The sequence below is a fragment of the Tupaia chinensis genome, unplaced genomic scaffold (assembly GCF_000334495.1).
Source record: "Tupaia chinensis unplaced genomic scaffold, TupChi_1.0 Scaffold000081_1, whole genome shotgun sequence".
NCBI classification, from domain to species: domain Eukaryota; kingdom Metazoa; phylum Chordata; class Mammalia; order Scandentia; family Tupaiidae; genus Tupaia; species Tupaia belangeri.
In genome coordinates, this window is record NW_006159542.1 from 2,482,046 (window position 1) to 2,507,424 (window position 25,379).

Here is a 25,379-nt window from a genome sequence, read left to right on the forward strand (position 1 = left end):
GTCGATCTTATTTACAGGCTCTGCCATTTCTAGCGATGTGGTTTTAAGGAAGTTACTTACTTAACCTTTTAGCCTCATTTTCCTCATCTAATATATATTAGTACATATCTGACAAACTGGTAATTTGAGAATATGACTAAGTACCTATCCCTTTTATTTCAATAGAAAAAGATGTTTTAGTGTGAGTCTAAACAGCCTGTTTTATGGAAGAGGGATGTTTTAATTGCTAAGCAAAAACAGAGAAAGAGAAATAGCAAATACACAAGGTTGTTGCGAAAATGGCTCTCTCTTCTTTCTTAATCACTGGATTAAAATAATTTTTAAAAAAAGAAGAGAAAAAAGAGAAGAGAGACTTTAAATGCAGGGACAGGTACTCAAGTGGATAAAATGCTAGGAGTTTCGTTTTGTCGTTGATAAAATAGATTAACAGAAGAAATCTGCTTCTTAGTAAGATTTTTTTTAAAAAAAGTCAAGGATGGGGAAGGATAAAGGAAATTACTACGATCAAATTTGATGAATCAGAGGTGACTGTTAAATGCTGTTCCAACTCTACTTTAGTGTGCCATTCTATTCATTTACACGTATCCAGTGAAGCTATTATGCTATGTCAATGGCTTCCTGTAACTAACCAAGATCAAATCAGGATCAAGATGGACACAAAAACTTCCTTACTTTGAGAGAACGGCAGCTTAATAACACACTGAATGTATACAAAGTGAAAGAGTATCAGATTTAAATAATAAAATTTAATTATTTTATCTTTGTACATTCTACTTGCATGTACATCTATATTAATTTGAATTTTAGAGTAGAGTGTACTAAGCAGTATACTGCTTCGAGTATAAAAAAAAAACAGAAAACAAAATGGAAACCATACATCATAAATCATCCTGGCTTTCTGGTCCTCCCATCAGAACTATTAAGAACTCACCTCCAAGTTTTTTAAGCAGTAATTCTATCACAGATAAAGCTTCTGTTCTCACAGATGAGTAGGTCTTATTCTCTGAGAAGAAAATCATACAGTTCATATGTACATCTTAAAAACAGACCCTCTGAGATTAAACTAGTGTTACTGAAAGAAAGATGTTCAGAAATTATAACTCCATGAAAAAAACCTTTTTTAAAATTTTTGTCTTGTTTTTATTTTTTGCTAGAGGGCACATGTTCTCACCAGAGAGAAATAGACAGTGGAAAAAGGTTACACTGCAATCCCTTCTCCTCCAGCTCTCCTTTGGAAACTTTGGGTACATGCACCCATTTGCCAGATGAGTTTCTCAAGCCGCAGGGTCCAGGACTCAAACTGCAAGGTCAGCCACGTGGGATCCAGCTGCCATAACTATCAGGCCGTGGAGCTGGCTCCCATCTGTTTTTAAGTAAGCTGCTAGTTGCTAATTGTCATCAAATACTTGAAATGTGCTCTATGTCCCACATTCTTTACTTTGTAAAAAACAAACTAAATTTAAAAATGCATATGAGATGGGAACAGCAGTTGGTGTAATGGCTATGTCACTGGACTCCCATGTAGTCGACCGCAGTTCAAGTCCTGGACCCCGTGGCTTAAACTCACGCCGGGAACATGTGCATGCATGCTCAAGATCCCAAGAGGAGAATGGAGGAAAAGGGATTGCGGTGTGGCCACCCCCCCGGGGGTTATTACTCACTTTCTGTCTCTTTCTAGTGAGGGCATGTGCCCTATAGCAAAAACCTCTCAAAAAAGAAAAAAAAGTCAAACAAACAAACAAAAGCTATCAGTGGATACCAATCACCACAATAAATGGCCATATTTAAAGGACCCATTTGAGACTCAGTGGGAGATCAAGACACTATGTCAAGCACATGGTCATCTTCACATCACACCTATTTTACCAAAGAACATGGCATATCCCTGCGTTCAGGCCAACCCAGAAACACCTGGAGTCCTGCAAAGACAAGCTTGTTAGCTGCCAGTTCTTTATCCATAAACGCAAGCAGTCTCTGAACTGCATATGAAACGTGCCTCTTGTGATGTCTACTCTTTAGTACAACATCGAATTCACAGTGCAACTGTCTAACAAAAAATGTATCACACAACGGGAGCCCAGGGCAAGGAAGGCATGTAATGAGCCTATCACATCTTGTTACTCTTCAAAGTACAGAGGTTCTACAAAAAATGACAGAGACCTGTCAGGAAGAGACAGGAGTCAGCTTGAAGGGTTTGCACTGACCAAATCTGGAACTGAGTAATAAATTAATTAAGAAAATAATTAATTATTAACCATGGGGGAGGGGTGACTCCATGAATCAATACCAATAACAGAAAAAGAGACAGGACAGAAGAGAGGAACCTTGCTTATAATAGAATGCCAACTACCAAATGGTAAATGTAGAGAAAATCATCTCGGTAAAAACTTGTTCAGGAAAGCATCATCAATGCACACTAAATCTAAACAAGAAATTTTGGAAAAAAGAGGTATATTACCATGATCTTAAACTGTTGTGTTTTGTTTTGTTTTGTTTTTTTCTTTAAATTGGTCAGAGGCCACGTGTTCTCACTAGAGAGTCAGATCGAAAGGAAAAGTGAGATAGCACCTCCCATGGGAGACGGCCACACCACGATCCCTTCTTCTCCTCTATCTCACCCTCCTTTCAGAATTCTGGGCACACATTCATGCACCCAGCATGTTTCTTCAGCCACCAGGCCTGGGACTTGAACCATGCAATTGGCCATGTGGGATCCAGTCACCTTAACCACCATGACATGGGCTGGTTAGATCTTAAAAGTATCTCCTAACAACTGCTTCTTAGATGCCATATTGAAGAGGAGTCAAATGAAATGGTCGTAAAGTGTGTTCCCAGAGGCATGTATTACATAGAAGGAGAAAAAATAGTAAGTATACAATGAGAAAAATGACAGTACCTTGACCAAGTAATCAAAATTAATATCACAAAGGAGAAGAGACAGATCTTATATGCCTTCTGATGTGTGAATTCCAATTGGGAATTCATGACCTGCATTATCTTGACGAAATGTCAAACACCACAGGAGAAATATTCTTATTTTCAAAAACAGGAGCAGGAAACTATTCTTCAAAATTGTCAATGTCATGTAAGACAAAGAAAGGGTGGAGACGTGTTCCTGATTAAAGGAGACTAAAATGATATGACAATTAAATTCAATAAAGAATCTTGGACTGCATTCCTTAAGCTGGGGGAAGAAAAATCCTATGAGGGATATAATCAACTGAAAAAAACTAGAAAATGAGTGGTCACGATTGATAAAAATACTGCTGTCATGCTATACTACCTGAGTTGACAAATGTACCATGGTTACATAAAAGAATGCACATTGAAGAATTTAGGAACAAAGGAGAATGACGTAAGCAGTATCTTTTCAAGTGGTCTATTAAAAAGATGCATACACAGAGCCAGCAGGTGGCATGGTGGTTGAGGTGGCTAGACTCCCACATGGCCAACCATGGTTTGAGTCCTGGACCTGGCAGCTTGCTTTCTCACTTTCCTTTTCTCTCTTTGTCTCTATCTGGTCAACTTCAAAAAATAAATAAATGACCATGAATAAAATTAAATAATTCTTTTAAAAAGATACATACAGAAGTCCAAATGGTAATAAAAATGGGACAAAATGTTAATAAATGACTCTAGGTAGAGTATATAGGTATTATTTATAACTATTGTTGCAACTGTTCCATGAGTTAGAAATTATTTCCAAATTTTAAATGTTAAAATAATTGTCACAAAGGTTTATCTAATCTTGGTGCTAAAATCCTATTATAGCTCCAGATTAGAATATTCCAGTTCAGGGGTACATGTAGTGTATATTAAGTAGGAAAGTATAGCAGTTGTTCCAGAAACTTAGTTACTAGGGCAAGGTAGGGAATATATAAACCTTAGCTACACAGCTTTGAGAAAGGAATCCTAGTCAACTTCAGTTTATTACACTCACCTAAAGAATATGTGATTGATTTACAAGTTTCAAGGAGAATTTCAGCCAACGCCTCAGGATCTGCATATTCTTCTTCCAAAAGCATTAACCTATACATTGCAAAAAGCGAGATACAAATGCTAATTACTAAGAAACATTCTAGAACCTTCCTACCATAATTTCTAACTGCATGCATCACTCTACCTTTTCACTTTGGCAGTTAATTTTTAAATTCTCAAGAATTCTGATCAGACATAAAATGCTAAGGGAGTGGGAGTCAAAATAGAAAACTGAATGATGAAACAAATTACCCCTGAAAAAAGGCATTCATTGCCTGTAGGACTCCGAGCTGCACCTTCCATGTGCTGAGTTTTAGCCGTTCACACATCAGTTTGCACACTTCCTGACGGTAACAACCTGGAAAAAAAGATAATAAGGAGTAGGAGAGTGTGAGGAGTGAAGGCAAATGAAGGACAAGAAAGAGGAAGAGAGAGAATAGGAGAGAGGAAGAAAGGAGAAACAATTGTGGGGGATGTGGACAAAACAGTAAGTGCCTTTAATTAAAGCCATGAAGTTATGAAGTTTTCTAAAAACCTTCAGCATGACTTTACATCCAATTCCCAAATATATTTCCTTGGTCATAACCTGCCCCAACAAAGGTACAACAGAAGTGCTCACTAATGTCTATTTGCAAGGCAGATTATTCTCTTAAACCTGACACAGCACTGCAAACCCTCTGCCCCTCTAAAACTACCTGAATAACAGCTCAAGACAGCAGAACTCTGGCAGCTGGAAGTTCCTCTCCAGACACCCAAAAGCTTCTGCAAATTATGGGTTTCCAAGCATCCAGCATGCTTTATCAGAAGACTGTTATGCCAACTGCATTATTATTATAATTAAATAATTAATATTATGCTAGCTGGTGAATCTGGAGTATAAAACTCGACAAGGGAATTTATTTATGTATTTATTATTATTATTATTTTAGTTTTGCCAAGGGGTACATGTGCCAAGATACTGGAAGAAAAGAGAGAGAAAAAGTGAGAAATAACCCCCAGGGGGGATGGCCACACCACCATCTCCCCTCTTCTAATCTCCTCTTGGGATGCTGGGCATGCACATACATGCACCCTGTGTGCATGGGTTTTGTTTTTTTTTCTGTTTTGTTTTGTTTTAGAGAGAGAGATTTTTGCTATAGTGTGCACTTACCAGAGAGACAGAGAGAGAGAGAGAAAGAAAGAGAGAGAGAAATCACCCCACAGGGAAGATGGCCACACCACAGTCCCTAGTCCTCCATTCTCTTCTCTGTATTTTGGGCATGCACACACACATACCCAGCATGAGTTTTAAGTCTCTGGGTCTGAGACTTGAACTGTATTGACTACATGGAAGTCCAGCGATGTAACCATTACGCCAACTGCTGGTCCCACTTGTGTGTTTTTCAAGCCACTGGGTCTGGGACTCAAACCACAAAATTGGCCATGTGGTTTCCAACAACCTTCACCACACCACCAGCTGGCCTAAAGGGAGTTATTTTCTACATGCTATGTAACTTATTTGTGCTCAAACAAATGAAAAGACAGGAGGAGGGGATGAAAATTTAGAATTTTATACCTGATTGCCTCATGAGAGTTTCTAATTTCCTTCTTCATTTTAAAGAAGCAAAAACCAGAAATTGTAGATGATATATTATGAGAAAAATATAGATGAGAAGCCAATGTGTAACAGTTAGGTTCTCAAAGCAAAGACTTTGGTTCTCTGCTCAATAATTGGCAAATAGGGACCAGCAGTTGGCATCATGGCTATGTCGCTGAACTCCCATGTAGCCAACCGCAGTTCGAGTCCCGGACCCGGGGGCTTAAACTCATACCGGGCGCATGTGCGTGCATGCCCAATATCCCGAGAGGAGAATGGAGAAGGGATTGCGGCATGGCCATACCCCCTGGGGGGTGATTTCTCACTTTCTGTCTGTCTCTCTCTGTCGTTCTGGCGAGCGCAAGTGCCCTACAGCAAAATCCTCTCAAAAAAAAAAAAAAATTGGCAAATAAGATGTATGTCTCTAAGTCTTATATTAAAATAAACTGCTTTGTGTTCATATCATCTTTTTCACAGAATTCCCTACTGTAGCTTTCTCTACCTATTGAGCAAAGGTAATAGCCAATAGGGTTAATTAAGTGGACTTGCACTGCGGCCCATAACATAATTACCAAGAAGTAAGACTAATTGCAAATGGGTATCTTTTGGAAAATCCTTCCTAAGCATAGCCAGGATATAAGTTTACACACAGGATGGCAGGTCTAAAAGAAAACCTTAAGTCTAATTTTAGACATACCCAATCATAAATCATTAATAATGCTTTTTATTAGGTCATCAGGAAAGTCATGACGTGTTTTTCTATGTGAAAATGCCTGATGACTTTCCTGACAACCCAATATAATATCCAGGAATATTAACATGGTCACCAGGATGAGAAACCAACACAAGGCAAATGTCCCAAGATTGAGACCGTCAAAGGACTCCAAACAACTGCAACCTAATCCAACAATAAACGCTTGTCATTTATTTGTTTAATCTTTTGCAAATATATGCCCAATTCTGAAAAACCCTCGAAGTCAATTTTCTCAGTGAAATAGAGATTTCACTTGCTTACTGAAGATGTGGCAGTTAAGACCATAAATTTTGAGATTAAAAAACCCCAAAAACACATCGTGGCTTCTCAGAACAACGCTACAATCATAAAGAATAATAATGAAATGCTTTTTAGTTTTAGAGAGAGATTTTTGCTACAGGGCGCGTGCGTCACAAGGGAGACAGAGACACAGAAAGCGAGAAATCACCCCCCAGGGTGGATGGCCATGTCGCAATCCCTTCTCCTCCATTCTCCTCTCGGGATCTTGGGCACACACACACACACGCCTGGTTTGAGTTTCAAGCGCTGGGTATGGGACTCGAACCGTGGCGAGTCCAATGACGTAACCATTACCCTGTCTGCTGATCCCAATGGAACACCTTTTTTTTGGGGGGAGGGGGGGGTGGTTTTTGCTACAGGGCGTATGTGCTAGCCAGAAAGATAGAGAGAGACAGAAAGCGAGAAATCACCCCCCAGGGGGGATGGCCACACCGCAATCCCTTCTCCTCCATTCTCCTCTCGGGATCTTGGGCACACATGCACATACACCCAGCGTGAGTTTTAAGCTACCAGGTCCGGGACTCGAACTGCGGTCAACTACATGGGAATCCAGCCACATAGCCATTACACTAACTGCTGGTCCCCCCAATAAAACACTTTTTATAGTCAAACTACCTACATGATAGTTATAGGTAAAACGGTGTCCACTAAATTTACTGTTGATTCCTTAACCTTAGAACGTGGCTATATTATGGGACCAGCAGTTGGCATAACGGCTATGTCGCTGGACTCCTGTGTAGTCGACCACGGTTCAAGTTGTGGGCCTGGTGGCTTAAACTCACACCCGGGCACAAGTGTGTGAATGCCCAAGATCCTGAGAAGAGAATGGAGGAGGAAGGATTGTAGCATGGCCATCCACCTGGGGAGTGATTTCTCACTTTCTATCTCTGTCTTTCTGGTGAGCACACACGCCATATAGCAAAAACCCCTCCAAAAAAAAAAAAAAAAAAGAACGTGGCCATATTAGAATACAGGGTCCTTACAGAGGTCATATGGGTGGACCCTAATCCAACATGAATGGTACATTTAGAAGCAAAAACAAGGACACACAAACAAAGAAGGAAGACCCTGTGAAAACACAGAGGAAAATGGCCATTCTCAAGCCAAAAAGAGAGGCTTCCAAAGAGGCCAACCCTTTGAAGTCTTGACCCAAGACTGCTACCCTCCAGTACTGTAACAAAATTAATTTCAATGTTTAAGCTACCCACCTTGTTATAGCAACCCCAGCAAAGTTAATATGATGAAATTATTTGCTAATATAGGAACAAAAATTATATTGGATAATTCTCATTCATAATCAGTCAGGTTCTGCAAGAAACAATAGCTACACTTTGTCATACAGAAGCCCACAGCCCTCGGTAAGTAATTCAAATGCAGCTTTTGTGCTTACGTTGAGTCTCCACATTTCGGGGCCAGGCTTTGCCCAGGCTCTCAAAGGCACTCAGCAGAGATTCCAGCTGGAGCTCCTTCTCCTTCTCATTCTCATCTTCGTTTTTGGTAGTCCGGACCCCAAGGCTTTCAAGTGAGTTCTAGAATATACCAAAGAAAATGAAAGCAAAATTTTATATTTTCTTCTTTAAAGTTACAGGTACACTACTAAAGCCACCAGGCAACCAGAGTGGGAGATGTTAATCAAGAATTAAATGCCAAACTCTCTACTATGAATTTTTCTATTTGTAACATGAATACTATATACATCTACTAAAGCTGGGAAATACTTTAAGTAAGTTTTTGTGAACAAAAATGAAAAAAGTACTGTATATGCAGTACTTTGAGTATAACATAAGAAAATTTGCAGTAGGATCAAATAATTTAAGACTGAAGGAATTCAGTAATTTTCTAAACCCAAACTCTTTCTTCACAGTGAAACAGACCTAGAGAATAAACTTGTCTAGCTAGCTGGTGACATAATCAAACTAAAACACAAACCTCCCAAATTCATACACTATTATTATGTATGTAACAAATTATTTAAATAGTCTCATTACTGAAAAAAAAACCCTGCAAATTAGCTACAACAAAAGGAATGAGAGAATGCTATTTAATATACTTCAAGTTTCACAATTAAACAGGTAAGCCACATTTCTCTTTTCAGAACCAGTGTCCAACCTTAAAAAATGAACACTTTGGGCCCTGCTTCGTGGTGCAGTTGATAGTGATGTGGACAGCATGGCTGACCACAGGTTCAGATGCCCTGGTCAGCCTGGTAACAGGCCAGGCACGTGTATGCCCAAGATCCTGAAGAGCTGCAGGGCTGGGGGAAGGGGATCATGGCCTGACAGATCATGCTGTGGGAACTAATGAGACTCAGTGCTGGCCAATGGGACATACATGACAGTGTCTGGCAGCCGTCTCCAGGAACACTCCCTAAGAGAGAACTGCCAGGCCTCCGTGATCCTTTCCTGGCGCCATCTCCTCTGCCACTGTCTGCCTGGGACAGAGAGACACCGTGGACCACAAGGACAATGGCCACACTCTAGATGGCGGAGCTGGAAGCCGTAGGAGCTGGATCCCTGAAGGCTCTGTGGGACTCTCAATTACTATGAAAGACTATGAAAGACCAATTCCTATCTCATTTGAGGCCAAGATATTTGGAGATTTTCTGCTACCTGCTGCTAACCTAGTCCTAGTAAAACATACCATTGGGATGCAGGAATAATAATTTAACTTTTTTTTTTTTTTAAGTATAAACCAGACCTGAGAGGATATAGGTAGTCATTACCTTCTTGATGAGAGGTATGACAATGTCAGAAAACTCCTGGAACCTGTCTTCTTTGGTGGCCTTCAGGACATCAGCTGCACAGCTGATTGCTACAATCTTATATTTGAGATTCTCCTTGCAACACTCCTTCAGAACAGCTTGAAGAATTTCATTTGTGCTGGGCTGATTGGGCACAGACTTATCCAGCTCTGCACTGCAGAATCCATACAAAACCATCAGAACAGTTAAAGCCTGCAGCTTTCAGGTTCAGTTTAAGAAATGCCATCTTCACCGAAAGAACATTTACCTGCAAGCTGTCACCACACAGGCAATGGCTTTTAATAGTTCTTCCTATGGGGATAACAGATGAGAGAATGTTATTAAGCCCAAACATACATCATTTTACATACTCTATAGTATGACAACATACGTCATTTACATACTCTACACTATGACAATATACTCTACAATTACCTCAAGAATAACTATGTCATAACTATGACAACAAAAATTAACAAAACTATCTTAACTTTAATGAACTTTCAGTTTTAACAAGCACATTCATCAAGTTTTACTCCAGCCATGGACACAAGATAATTATTTTCATCTCCATTTCATAAAGAACTGATGTGACCAAAGTCACATAGACAGGAGTGTCCCCCCCAGATTCAGAACTGTCTGACTGCTAGGCTGGTACTACAGCTACAACATGCATCAGCCACTACTGACCTTTACAACATAAGATCAGTCTCAAGTTCCCCACTGAGCCTTCTCTATAAGAAGCAATCTACTGTAGCCTCTGTTGGAAAAATACTGTGACTAACTAGGCACAGAAAGATAAATACTACATGTCATTACTCCATGGAGGAGCTAAAAAGGTTGACCTAATAGAAACAGAGTAAAATAATGGTTACTAGAGGCTGGGGAGGGAGACTGTGTAAGGAGGGGTTGATCGCCAGGCAAAATTTCAGTTAGAATAAGATGTAGTGTTCTCTAGTACAGTAGGGTAACAATAATTAACAGTAATTTATGGTCTATATCAAAATAACTACAAGACACAAGGTGACAAATATTTGCGGTGATGAAGATGCTAACTACCTTGATTTGATCGTTACACACTCACTGTATACGTGCAGCAAAACTTCACACCGTACCTTATAAATATGTACAATTATTATTATTTGTCAATTAAAAATACTAGTTAAAAAAAATTGCCTGTTAATTCCCAGGCCCCAGAGCTAGGCATCTTCAGCCCTGGGCTCAGAAGATGCTCACTCTGCTACTTAATGTCACACATGTCCAATCCTGATCTGTTCATGAGGTCAACAGCTTCAAAATGGCAATAGGTTGGTTTAAGACACAACTTTGAAGGATGGACATGGTAAACATATCAATCCCTAGCACTGCTGTGTATTATTCAAGAAAATGTAAGTTACACTTTGAGCTGAAATATTATACCTAATCATATAAAGTTTACCCAATTACCATTAGCTAGAAATCTGGTTCCCAAAAACCACCTATGTGACGTCACGCAAAACCTGATTCTTAACTATATAGGAAATGAACGATGAAGTCGTCATCCTTTAAGGATACCTTGAACTTAACTGGGCATGAATGGTTCTTTTACCTTTCCTGCCCACGTTCTTCCAGCCAGGCCTTGCAGCAATGCAGTCAGGATCATTCCCAGATATGGAGGTACTAGGGAGCTGGTTTGTTTTGCAATTGATGCCATGGCAACTGCACCCTGGGCTTTCATTTTCCAGGACTGAGACTGTAAAGCCTTCTGGGTAATGGTAATCAACTCTTGCAGGTATAATCTAATGCCACCAAACGAACCTGGGTTGTGAAAAGCAAAATTAAAACAACTTTCAAGTGACCAAAAAAATGAACTTTTCTCAGTCTGGAAAAAGTCAGTGACCACCAGTCTACAGCAGTGATTCTCAACTGTTAAAGATACACCACTGTCTAAGACAGTCAGAGACTGAGTGGTTGTGTGGCTTATTTTTAAAACAGTTGGACTTTAGGAACTAGGACATGTCCGTAAGAGGACATGCAAATGGCAATCATCCACTAATATGTGTCAGGGTTGAAAAACACCTCTAAGAAACACTACTCTAAAATAACACTCTAAGGCAACATAAAACCACTATTACACTCTCAAGTACTATTAGTAAAGGGCCAGCCCCATACTATAGTAGTTAGGCACTGCACAGAGGCCAGATCCCATGTGGCCGACCAGGGCTCAAATCCCAGTCCCATCAACTACTAACCAGGCATGCATGCCCAAGATCCCGATGGGATGAAGAACTGGAGGAAAAAGAATTGTAGTATGTGTGACCAGGTCCCATTTGTTTTCTCTCTCTTTCTCTCATGTGTGTGCACATGCTCTGTATCATGAGTAAATATAAGTAACCTTCAAAAAGGAGAGAAAGCTCTTCTTTGCTTGGGCAGAGTTTACATTTTCTCACATGGACAGCAATGAATAAGTAAAGAGAAGAGCTCTGAGTGCCTAGAGAACTGAGCACTGAATGGGGACGTATGCGAATGGAATGCATGCTGTTTATATTCTGGGAAAGTGACGATGAAGGAGTTTATGCATAGGGAATGTGAGTAAAAACATTCTAGCCATGGTTCCAATGAAGTAGGTGCAATCCACAGTCACTCTGTACAAACCAGGTACGTTTTCCTGCCACACTTCAGTCCATAAGCTACATTCTTCTTTTTCGGATTTCTCCTCATCAACAATTTCATGCATGCCTAGAAATGCCAAAGGCAGAACTTCTTTGGCATGATTCTTCAACACATCAGGGCTATATCGTCCAATAGCATGGATAGTCAAAGCACATGAGGTCTTATAGATGGGTTCTGAAGAGAATCAGAAAAAAACAAACCTTCACGATACTTATCACTTTAACGGGTAACTAATCTAAACAGACTGTGCTCAATTTATACCTCAGCAAAACAGACAGACAGAAAATCAAGCAGAAATGTTTCTAGCAAAGCACACAAAATCACAAAGGGTAAGACCCAATTACTTTGTTAGGCTGTGAGCATCTCAATGTAAGATGATGTAAAATAGGAAAAGACGTAGGTACCTTCTTTCTCCATATACCAGCCGTTGAGCTTCTGGAGGAGCTTTTCAGTACTGCTATCCCGTGAGGTCTGCAAAACCACCAATCTTAGTCATTTCTTTTTAATTATCAAAGAGTTTAATTTCACTAAGGAAGAAATTCAACTCACCCGAACTAAATGGCCCATGGCGAATGCACAGGATTTCTGAATCACACTGTTCCTATCTGTCAGGCCACTAAGCAAAGCACTCATAAGTTTACCTGCCAGGGAAGAAAAAAACAGACACCTGACATTTGGTTGACCAAATGTTCTGCTCTATTCCCAGGACCAAAACGAATGTCATCCTGTAGTTACCATCTGACTGACTCCACGGTAGTTTACATTCCTTGAGTGTTATGTATGTACTACCATGTGCTTCCTTTTATCTGATATAAAATTAAAAATTAACCTGTGTCTAAGATATTATGGGGACAGTTGCAAAAATGAGAGTTAAGTACATAAAATTCATTAGCCTCATCTAAGTGCCAGTCTAAGAAGAAAAAAAAGCTGGTGTGAAATTAACTATAAATGGTAAACGAGTCCTACAAAATAGCAGGCACTTTTACCTCCCTCCTTAGACCACTAAGAAATAGTCAAGTATTTATAAACAGTGAAAACGTAATAAACCCTGTAAATCTTATACGCAGAGATGGCGGGGAGGAGAGCTGAAAGGGCATACAGCAGCACAACCATATCCGAATAATGGTGGGTTCTTTAAAAGTGTCTTTCTTTCTTTCATGGGAGATATGGGAAGGTGAGGAAAAGACAGGTATCCTCGACAGAGTCTCACCAGGCTGTGATCTTCCTCTGCCCCCCAACCTTCCAGCTAGTCAGGATCACGGGCACACCATGGATGTGCCCAGCATCTTCAGGTCAACCAGGGATCAGAATCCAGACCTCCCACATGACTCCAGTACCCAGCAGCGCTCCCTATCACCACACCACTGCGGCTGGGCCTGTATGTCCTTTTAAAACTTCGTCATGTAAGTCAAGATCATGGAAAAATATCACATCATTTGACAAACTCACCTGAGTAAGGTGTTAGGTCTTGGGGACACTGAGTAGTTAATGACACAATGACACTGGCACAGCCTCCCTACAGGGTTACAAAAGCAAAGGTCTAAATTTGATGGTCACAATGTTCTATCAAATCATTTGTTTTAGGTGCCAGAGATTTAAAGATATGAATACATGTAGCCTAATAACCTGTCCAGGATGCGATCTAGAAAACCTTCTTTTTGTTAGGTTGGGTTTTTTTTTGTTTTGTTTTGTTTTTTTAGGCACGTATACTTGCAGTTTTGTTTTGTTTTGTTTTGTTTTTTTAGACACGTATACTTGCAGAGAGAGACAGAGAGACAGAGAGAGAGAAAAAAGATAAATCACCCTCCAAGGGGAATGGCCTGCTGTAATCCCTTCTCCTCTATTCTCTTCTTGGAATTTTGGGCACATATGCACATGCACTGGGCCTGAGTTTCAAGCCACTGGGCCCAGGACTCGAACCATGATTGACCATGTCGGGGAGTCCAGCACCTTAACCACAATACCACATGCTGGCTCCAAAAAACTCTTATTTTAAATTGGTAATGCAGAGATCTTTTTTTTTTTTCTTTCCAAACCTCCAGCAGGAAAATGGATGATCTCATACAATATGAATACAAAAGAAAATTAGAAAGGCAAGATAATCCATCTAGTCCAATCTTGTGCTAACATTCCCGTTCTAGAAACTTAAACCAAATAGCTTCAGGTATTTCCAAAGATAGTCATCACGTTGCTTTGACATTAAAAAAAAAAAAAATCAGATTTTTTTTATGTACTAAAATAGATGATGTTACATTTACACAATAGAGTCGCATATGGTCATTAGAAAGGACACCAGAAGAAACATAAACAGATTGGAAGGGAACACTTCAGGTAATCTCTGCATGCTAAAACTATGGACAATTTTTAATTTTGTCCTGATCTACAAATGCCCAAATTTCAAAATACAAAGAAGTGTTAATTTTGTTATGAGAAAATAGGTGTGTTCTTTCCTTTACAAAGGGTAGTGGGAAATGTCTGATCCTTGAAAGAGCCACATCCAATTTGGATAGAAAAATGTCTTCCTTGACAAAACCAGCAGGTAACTGAATTAACATGTAAAAAACTGCTATTCACCCCCCTAATAATCATGCCCTGATAACTAGATGAGTATTTTTATCTAGTTAATAAACAAGAACCCAGAGGGCAGGTACATGGTAACCAAAGAACAGAAATGATTCCATAAAAAAGACAATCTGTACTGAATAGGTTACATGGTTTATTTCCTGAATCAGTTATGTTTTCTAAATGGTTAGTGCGACAATAGGAACAAAACGGTTAACATAAAATATACAAAGTTTTGTGGAAAAAATATGAATTTTAAACATAATGACTGTTTACTTTTAAGGCCAAAAACAATGAAGATGTACACTTGTGAAAAACACACTTACTTACCTTCGTTCCAAGTCCAACACCACTTCTGATCAGTTCACACAGTCTAGGAACTAGCTCTCCCAGCACTGACACGTCGAGATACTGCAGGCACTTTTGGAAAAGAATAAATACCTCGGTAAACCTGAGTAAGCAAGCTAGTCAGTACCGCATTTTACATTAAAGACTGCCCATGTCAAATGCCCCCTGGGTTTGACATGAAGTTGAAATCTGACTTTGCTCTGATTTCAGCGTTAAAATCACCATTACACTACAAACGAAAGAATCGTCAGTGGTTCTACATAAAATCGAAAGTAGTGAAAAATATTATTTACTAATCAAGAAAATATTAAAAGTCATGATGAACGAACATGCTCACTATCAGACACTCACCATGTTGATTGTTTCCATCATGGGAGAGGATTTGGCAGCACTGAGCCGAGCACTATCCATCGCAGCCTGAGGAACACACAGTCAAGGCACTTAAGAATCAATCTGGTTTAACTCCAAACATTCCCAATAAAAGGGAATCACTCCCAAACCAGAAAACTTTTTAAACATTATCTATAGATATGACAAAGTCAAACACAAGGATAACCTGACTTTCTTCTGACCTACACGCAGCAAGTTATCTGTAGAGGTAGCATCTCACTCCAGGTAAAAATTCAGACACTAGTTACAAATTAATAGCAGTTGGAAATCAGCACACTACAGCTCTAAGTAAGTCATCCAGACTTAAGTCTTCAAGTCTCCATCCACTAAATAAACAAACAGATTAAATACATTTCTAAGGTTTTCAAAAACTGAGCAATAACAAATGTCATACATCTAGTTCTTTCAGTCTGTCATGTGCCCTCACATCCACCACAGTATTTTAGTCTAGCGATTATGCTAGAGGAGAGGCGACCTCTACCACAACATAGTAAATGAGAAAGGTAGGGTGAGACGTGACTGGCCTAGGACTGCAAATGTTTGGATCAGAATTTATTTCCCTAATTCTAACACATAGTAAATGTCCTATAGGAATCCAGAAGAGGGCAAGTCTATTGCTAAAAGAGGGAAAGATGGTGAATGGAGAAGAAACAGCAATATTGGAGGCAAAGGGAAAAGAGAGTAAGTTACTAGAATAGTTCAAGCAAGTTAGAAAAAATCAATGGTGAACTGAGAGGAAACACATGGTACATGACAAGAGGTTTTTGTAGTCCTAATAAAGACAAATGCGTAAAAACAGAACAGCCAAATAAAAAAGGAGGCATGGAATAGAAACACAATTCACAGAAGAAATACAAATGATTAACATATTATAAAAAGATGATGAACAAAGTTAGTAAAAAAGAAAATGCAAATTAGAGCGAGATTCTTGCCAATTACAAAGGTGGTGCAGAAAAGGAACATTCATAACCTTTGATGCTGTCAAGCCTCTCCTACAAAAATTCAGAACCATCTTACTGTGAAACACTATGCATGCATTACTATGCATAAACCTACATAGAAACATGATATACTGTTCATTAAAAAAAAAAACAAGAACCACATTTACAGACTGATACTATTTTTAAATTAATATATTTCTTTGATCTTCTAGCATGTGGCTACAAGAGAATTGAAAAAAGGCACAAGAAGCACTCAAAAAGGGTACTCCTCAGGGAATGAACTGTGGTGATGGGAGGGAGGCAGATAACTCCCTCGGGGATTACTTTCCACACTTCTGTATTATTTTACTTTTGATGGACCAGCAGTTAGCGTAATGGCTATGTCGCTGGACTCCCACATAGTCGATCGCGGTTCGCGTCCCGGTGGCTTAAACTCACGCCAGGCGCATGTGTGTGCGTGCCCAAGATCCCGAGAGGAGAATGGAGGAGAAGGGATTGCGGCGTGGCCATCCCCCCTGGGGGGGTGATTTCTCGCTTTCTATCTCTCTGTCTCTCTCTATGTGAGTGCATGTGCCCTACAGCGGAAAACCTCTCCAAAAAACAACAACAACAAAAAGGTGCATTATTTTACTTTTGCATAATAAATGTTTCAATGGCAATTTTTTAAAAATTACTCTCATCACAGACTAGCTGATTACAGAGTACCTAAAAAGCAGAACAATTCTTGACCATGCCCAAGTCTAGGTAAAAATCCTCTCTGTTTAGAAGGCAGGGGGTCATCCATAACATTCTGAAGGTATAAACTCAAACCCTAAATATATACATACATATATATATATATATATATATATGTAGAAAAAAATTACGTTAAATAAATGTTAATGCATTTAGGGGTTGGGGGCATAGATGTGTATCAGTTCTCATGCAATTCACAAAACAGACCATGAACTGACAATCTCCTTCCAAACTGATAATAAAACACTGTATAAGTATGTGTCATAAGAAAAGTGAAACTCAGGTCGCAGAGTTTCTCTAATGACACAGAAGAATTATCCAGATGAATCTCAGTACCTACACAGGAAGAATTATCCAGATGAATCTCAGTACCTACAGGGCTCTTCCTTTGTGATACTTGCTATCAACTTACCTTTTCTTGGTCTGTAGCCCGGAGGCTCAAATAATTGAGAACTTGGGGCTCCAATACACTTAAGGACTCCAGCAGAGCTGGGATGAGTTTTGGTGCATGTGGTTTCAACATGGCTCCTGCACTTTTGCTGATCTTCACAAGGGTATTAATGCTACAGAAACAGAAAACACAATCCTGAGTGCTGTTCACAAAATTAAGAAGCCCCACATAGCCGTTTATGAAGATGTTCTGCACTTCACTAACAGACTCACATGGTTACAGAGTCTGACCTTACACTTTTTTTTTTAAGCATTCTTGCCATAGGGCGCACACACTCACCAGAGACAGAGAGAGGGAAAGTAAGAAACCAATTCCCAGGGGGGATGGCCATACCATAATCCCTTATCCTCCATTCTCATTCTCTTGGGATTGGGGGGCATGCACACACACGTACCAGCATGATTTTCAAGCTGCCAGGCCCAGGATTCAAACAGTGTTTGACCATTGTGGAAGTCCAGTCCTTAACTACATGCCACCTGCTGGCCCTGGCACTCATTTTATAATTAATTTTTTAAAAAGTTCAAGCATATAGAAAGTAGAACCATAATGAAATCCCAAGAATTCTTTGCTCAGTTCAACAATTAGCAACACTTAACCAATTTTATTCTATTTATACCACCTCCATACACACTCTTCCCTCCAGCCCTTGTATTACTTGAAAGCGTACCCCATAACTAAACTTCACTATGTATCTAAGACAATGACTCTTTATCATAATCATAATACTATTTTCACACTTCAAAAGTATTAGTAATTTTTTAATACCGTCTTTATATCCACCTTTCCCTGTTTCATGAATTTAAGAGTTGGTTTGTTTGAATCAGAATTCAGAGTTAATCCACACATTGCTATCTACTGTGTTTCCTAAATCTTTAACAATTCCCTCACCACTCTTCGCTTATTTACTTATTCTCATTGATTGTATTCCAATTTGTCATTTATTAATACTATGTTCCTCGGGACCAGCAGATGGCATAATGGTTACATCACTGGACTCCCACGTGGCCAACTGCGGCTAGAGTCCAGATCTGCTGGCTTCGTACTCATGCTGTGCACATGTGCATGAGGGCCCAAAATCCTGAGAGGAGAAGGGATTGGGCATGGCTGTCCCTGCTAGGGAGTGATTTCTTGCTTTGTTTCTCTGGCGAATGCATGCGCTCTACAGTAAAAATCACTATTAAGAAAAAAATATATTAATAAGTTCTTCTGTCCCCTGTGCAGATCTGCAAGCTAAGTTAGCTAAGTTCGGGTTTAATTGTTTTAGAAAACAAGAATCTGTCCTAGGCAGCACTGCATGCATCCTATTCTACCACATCAGGATGTACATAACACCTGGCTGTCTTTTTGTGCTGTTAGTAACCACCAGGTTCAAGTTTGGTTGGCCCACAATATTGTAAAGTTCCCCATGAGCCATTGGATTTAGGAGCCGCTAATAGTCACCACCCAGTTTACTGTACTGAGAAAAGCAAAAAGGGCGATATCCTATTTTTATCATGCCTTTGTATCTGCTAGGTGAGTCCTTCCAAAAAACACTTTCTCACTGGACACTGTTGCTTGACAGGTGAAGAACACACAAGCCTAGGTTCAATTCCCAGCCCACTCTAAAGAGCTCAGCATGGTAGCCATGGTAGAAGAATCAAGAACTCACAGCCGGGGTAGGCAACATAGCAAAACCCTTTCTGAAAGGGCCACACATGGCAGTACATGGCCCCAGCTACTCGAAAGGCTGAGGCAGGGAGGTCATGACATCATGAGAGCCTATCTAAAACACCACACACATTCAAGCACACACACTAAATTTCTTTTTATTGTGGGGGAGAGGTTTTTGCTATAGGGCACGTGTGCTTGCAGAGAGACAGAGAGATAGAAAGCAAGAAATCAACCCCCAGGGGCATGGCCACACCGCAATCCCTTCTCCTCCATTCTTCTCTAGTGACCTTGGGCACACACACACATGCGGCCGGCATGAGTTTAAGCCACCAGATCCGGGACTCGAACTGCGGTCAACTACATGGGAGCCCAGCGACATAGCCATTACACCAACTGCTGGTCCTGACACTAAATTTTTTTTTTTGGGGGGGGGAGAGGTTTTTCGCTATAGGGCGTGGGCGCTCGCCAGACAGACAGAGAGAGACATAGAGACAGAAAGCGAGAAATCACCCCCTGGGGGGATGGTCACGCCACAATCCCTTCTCCTCCATTCTCCTCTCAGGATCTTGGGCATGCATGCACACGCGCCCGGCATGAGTTTTAAGCCACCGGGTCCAGGACGCAAACCACGGTCGACTATGTGGGAGTCCAGCAACATAGCCATTACACTAACTGCTGGTTCCCGCCACTAAATTTTTTAAAAAAAGAACTTTCCTTCATCAATTACTTAGTTACCATGAAATATTGTTGGTACTATTAATAGGTCCCAACTTTTTTTTTTGTAAGACAGTGATGCTATTTGCTTTTACATAGTTTTATTTATTTATTGTTGTTCTTCAGTTTGACCAGAGAGAGAGAGAGAAAGGGAGAATGAGAAAGTAAGCCACCAGGTCCAGGACTCGAACTTCAGTCGGCCATGTGGGAATGTAGTGCCTTAACCACAACACCACTTGCTGGCCCCAATAGGTTCGAGCTTTGAGAGAGAACTAAAAATGAAACAGGTGAAGTTCCAAAATGGCATCCTACTTTAAAAGCAAATTAAAAAAAAACACATACAAATAGAATTCTATGCTACTTTTACTAAAAATAACCATACATATCTAAACATGTAAGTACTTTTTTTGAAAATTTCACTGTTGCAGGTGGTAATCAGTTTATCTTAAATCTAATAATATGTAAAATATTACCAAGTGTTATAACCAGCAAACAGACGCCTGAACACAGTAGCAGGAAGATACAAGTGCTGGGGGCAGAGGTGAATAACAACAGAATAACACGCTTGACTCGAAATGCTTGTCAAAAACAAGATCCTGTCAGAATATTTCTGTGGGGACCAGCAGTTAGCGTAATGGCTATGTCTTTGGACTACCACGTAGTCAACCGCGGTTCGAGTCCCGGATCCGGTGACTTAAACTTACGCCTGGTGCATGTGCGTGCGTATCCAAGATCCCAAGAGAAGAATGGAGGAGAAGGGATTGCGGCGTGGCCATCCCCCCTGGGGGTTGATTTCTTGCTTTCTGTCTCTCTGTCTCTCTCTGTCTGGCGAGCGCAGGCGCCCTATAGCAAAAACCTCTCCAAAAAAAAAAAAAGAATATTTCTGTGAAAATATTGTGTCTCTCAACTTTCCACAAATGCTTGGGTCACTTCAATGGATTCTCCTCAACCTGTTTCCCCCTATTTTCAAGAATCTAACATTCGAAGAAGCACAATTTCTACTGAACGGCTGGGAACCAGGAACACCCAGTGTTCTCAGTTCACTTGATCCGCACCTGAGAGCTCGGACTTCTGTCACGGGACTCATCATTCCTTTGTCCAGAAGGCAAGGCAGAAGGACAGCGATGGTTCTCTGGCCAGCTGCTCCTTTGGCAGGGTCACACATTTTCACACAAACCTCACATACAGAAGAGCACAGAAGTTAGTGAAACTGACCTCTCATCCCAAAAAGCACTTATCTGATAAAACACTTTCTACTTCACATACCCACGGAAATTAATTAAGTGAATTTACTTTCTATGACACTACAGGGAGAGACAGAGGAATCAGATCTGAGGTTAAATCCTAGGTCTGCCAATAAATAAACAGAAAATTTGGTATACATCTTACTCTCTAAGCTTTGGTCTTCTAATTCATGAAATGCAAAACAAAATAGATGAGGACAAAATTTTTTAAATGTATGAAAAAGCACTTCAAAGAAGGCTTAGTGCATTATTGTCATTTGTAATTTTGGGTGGCAGCACAACAGTGGGCAAGAACACAAATCTGGAATGAGAAACTCCTGGATTTAAACCAAGTTTTGTTAGTTACTAACGATGTGACCTATGGCGAGGTTTGTGCAACTAGAATGTAAAAGACCCTGATATATCACACAATCAAGTTCAACTGGGAGACTAAGTTAATTTCAAAATGCTTGCCAGCCTCAAAAATTAGGAAAAGTAGATTTACACATAAATACAGCAACAACAGGGGTAAGACAGATATTGCTCGATGTATTATGAGGGCTGTGTTCAAGGAATAAGTTTTACCTGAAATTCACCATGACTGTGTTCGAGATCCTAACACTCTAGTGTTACAGTACTCATCGTAAGAGTAGTGAACTATCTAACACAATGCCAACCACACTACAACTGTCATTTCTTGTAACAAAATAAATCACTGCTGTCATGGTCATATGGAACTCTGTCCCACTCCATCCCCAAGAGTTTTACCTTGCTCAGAGTTTTCAGAGCTAACTCGGCTGCTTTCCGTACAGATTCCTAAAAATGAGAAAAGTGTGACATCATACAAGTTAGAAACTTTGATTTTATCTCCACAATATGCATTTAACTAACTACCTCAGAGCCTACACAGATTAGTTAAAAAAAAAATCCTACTTTTGATATGTCTTTAAAAATAAAAAAATTTTAAAAAATTTATTTCATTAGACTCTCTATCTGCCAAGGAACATATTACAATGCCATATTATTCATTTTTAAAAATTAGATATGACCTATTTGACCTTGACAAAATTTGGCTTTTAAGGATAATAGTTAGACACTAAATGTATTATAAAAGCATATGTATAAAAGTCTATGTGGAGATTCTGAAAGATTTAAACATCTCTAATGAATAAAAGCAAAAAGGAAGACAAAACTGAAATGCCTAACTTTCATGGTAAAACATCAAAATACCTAAAATTTAGATAGCCCAGGAAAAAAAATTCAGAACTGGTCACAATATTTGGGAATGACTAATCCAAGTTATGAAACTCATCTACATGTCACTGTGTATTTTTCTCAAAGCTGTTACTCATCGCTAACCCAAGAGCAGCGCGAGATCACTACCGAAAGTCAGGCTGTAGCTACCTTTTCTTTTCTTCTGTGTTTTTGCTATAAGGCGTGTGCATTCACAGGAGAAGCAGAAAAAGACAGAAGGAAAGTGAAAAATCACCCCCCATGGGGGATGACCACGCCACAATCCCTTCTCTACTCTCCTCCTGAGATATTGGGCATGCACACACATGAGCCTAGTGTGAGTTTCAAGCCACCGGACCCAGGATTCAAACCATGGTTGGTCATGTGGGAGTCCAGCACCTTAACTAACCACTATGCTACCCACTGGCCTCTACCTTTCCTTTTTCTAAGTCAGTTCAATTCATATCTGAAGACACCCAAACTTGTAATTTCACAGACATGTCAAGACTGAAACTTTGCGGGGAAACTGTGGTCTCTTAAAACTGCTTGGATATGGAATTCTGAAATATATAACATACACGGGGACTTCAAAAAGACTGTGGAAAAATGGTATGAAAGTATGAGTTTATCTTTATGCAAAAACATTTTAAATCCATAGTTTTTTTTTCATAATCCATTAATTTTTTGAAGACCCCTAGTACATATTTAACAATTCCAGTTTAAGCTATTCTATAATAAGTGCAGGTTTACTTCCATAATACCTTGATATCATCTTGCACTCTAAAAAGCGTTTCCCAAATTTCTGGAAGTTTATCAATGATGTCATCTAAGGGTCTTCCTCTCAATAAATCATTCAAAGCTAAACAGCTGGAAATAAACAATTTGGTTTCAAATATATAATCAAGAAAGCTCAATATTTTACTATGAAACATTCACACTAAACAAGAATAAGAGATTCTACCTATAATTCTAGTCCTAATCCCTTTACCCCAAAACCACAATGACTATCTTCTCTTGGTGACTCAACTACTCCACATACGCAAGGCTTTTAAAATCAACAAATATTTCTTTCCCACAACTATAATACAATCCTTTTAGGATGCTACATCATTTTTACTTACCAGGGTGCCCTCAAGGCCTGGCACACTGCCAAGCACATGCTAGGCACTGAGCGAATATAAACTGTATAAATAAATGCCACCGTATAAAATCATGAGTATATAAAGATAGCTTGGTATCTACCAAGTGACCTTCAGCTTCTTTAATTTCATACTTATAAAACTGAAGACAACTTAGGATGAGAGTTTAAATAAAGAAAAATAACTAAGCCAATCAGAAATAGGATTTTTGGTAGTTTTATTATTTTTCACAAAGTACAAATCTTAAAACTATGAAAGGAAAAAAATGAGTTTATCTGGCTAGTTTTATATTTCAAAGGTACCTGGATTCTCGAACTCGCCACATATTGCTGGTAAGGTTCTTAATCAAATCTTGAAGAATTTCTTTCAAGTATTTATCCACCTAATGAAAACAAAATGATAAAATGAAAAATAAAAAATCCATCAATAATCAAATTATTCAGCTCTCAATCATACTGACCATAGGTCTGTACTTAACAGCCTAACTGGCTCTCTAGGCCTTTCGGTCCACAAATCTCTCCCCACTTTGGTCACTATATGCTGCCAGAGTGATTATTCTAAAATACAGACTTAATCTTCTTCTTTTCCTCGGTGCATGAGAATAAACGGCAACCACCTGAACATGAGCACCAAGCCCGCTGTGTGACTCCTTCAGCCCCACAGAGGCCATGTTCTGTTTACCTCCTTCCTTGGCACACGCCACCACTACCTGTAACACTCATCTATGTCCTACTTGCCTGGTTAACTCCCCATGTTCCTCAAGAGTCAAACCAGTCAACATCCTCTGAGAGAAGACTGGCCGAGGTATTCTCCCGTGTTCCTGCGGCACCTCCGAAGGTACACCACATCAGATAAACAACGGCACTGCTCCACTACCCTGCAGGCCTCAAGGGCAGGGTAACTCTCTCACTCATCTTTGTATCCCCCAGTATTCTGCAGTGTCTGGCTCATAAAGAAGTAACATGATTGTTCAGATTTAAACAGGAGTTGAATCTTTTTAAGTCTCTGCCATGTTTAGATATACACTTACCACACTTGGTAATAATGACAAGCTGATGGCAGACTCAATTTTCATAAGATCCAGAGGCCCTCAGAACTTATGGCTTTTCTACTTTTACTCTCACGGGTAGGAGAGGTTTATTATCCTCATTTATATGCAAGAAAATCAAGGCTACATAACTCACCTACAACTTAATAAGCCGATGTCTTCCTATGTCCACACTTGTCAAAACATTCCCCAGAGGTGATCTCATCCACATACGAGGGTTCACTTTTCACTCACAGAGTTGATATTCACATCTCGAGAGCCTAGGCCTATATCCTGAACTCAGATCTACAAAGCCACTGTCTGTTAAGTCTTGGTCAACTCCAAGGTACCACAGACTCTTCTAGAACAGCAGAACTCACTGAACCCTCAAAGCTGACATTCAAGTACTTACTGCCTTCAATAGGAACACACTTAATCTAGTATCAGACTGAAGAGAAAGGAAAAAAGGCATCAAGTTCAGGGACTTGTAAGAAATGGTAAGGATAGTGGAACTTACTATTTTTTTCAGAGATTTTTTTTTGGCTATAGGGCACACGCACTTGCCAGAGAGACAGAAAGAGAGAAAGTGAGAAATCACTCCTCATGGGGAATGGCCACGCAGCAATCCCTTCTCTATTCTCCTCTTGGTATTTTTGGCACACATGCACATGTGCCTAGCATGAGTTTCAAGCCACAGGGTCTGCGACTCTAACCACAGTCAGTCATGTGGGAGTCTAGCACCTTAACCTATGTTACCTGCTGTCACCTATGTTACCTGCTGGCCCCCATGGAATTTATTCAAAGTGAACTTCAAAGTCTTTGAAGGATTTTAACTCAAAATGGCACAATTCAATTTTCATTTTAAAAAAGCTCTTTTGCAGGTATGCAGATAATTAAATCAAAGAAGTCAAAGAGAAGAGAAGAATCATGATGACCTATTTAAAGAATAGGGAGAGAAGAGAGTGG

The 25,379-nt window shown here is 39.8% G+C and overlaps 1 protein-coding gene across 1 annotated transcript in view; it reads right to left on the reverse strand.

Annotated features, from left to right (window-relative positions):
* ECPAS (Ecm29 proteasome adaptor and scaffold) overlaps positions 1-25,379 on the reverse strand; it is a gene marked incomplete in the record, with an annotated part of 131,961 nt that overhangs the window by 475 nt on the left and 106,107 nt on the right. The window contains 18 exon segments of the mRNA XM_027769442.1: positions 932-1,003; positions 3,941-4,029; positions 4,231-4,336; positions 7,999-8,137; positions 9,331-9,523; positions 9,617-9,660; positions 10,937-11,145; positions 11,983-12,174; positions 12,405-12,471; positions 12,550-12,641; positions 13,450-13,516; positions 14,893-14,982; positions 15,262-15,327; positions 17,389-17,539; positions 20,847-20,968; positions 21,783-21,830; positions 23,009-23,114; positions 23,689-23,768. Of these exon segments, the coding sequence (XP_027625243.1) occupies positions 932-1,003; positions 3,941-4,029; positions 4,231-4,336; positions 7,999-8,137; positions 9,331-9,523; positions 9,617-9,660; positions 10,937-11,145; positions 11,983-12,174; positions 12,405-12,471; positions 12,550-12,641; positions 13,450-13,516; positions 14,893-14,982; positions 15,262-15,327; positions 17,389-17,539; positions 20,847-20,968; positions 21,783-21,830; positions 23,009-23,114; positions 23,689-23,768 (1,933 nt within the window).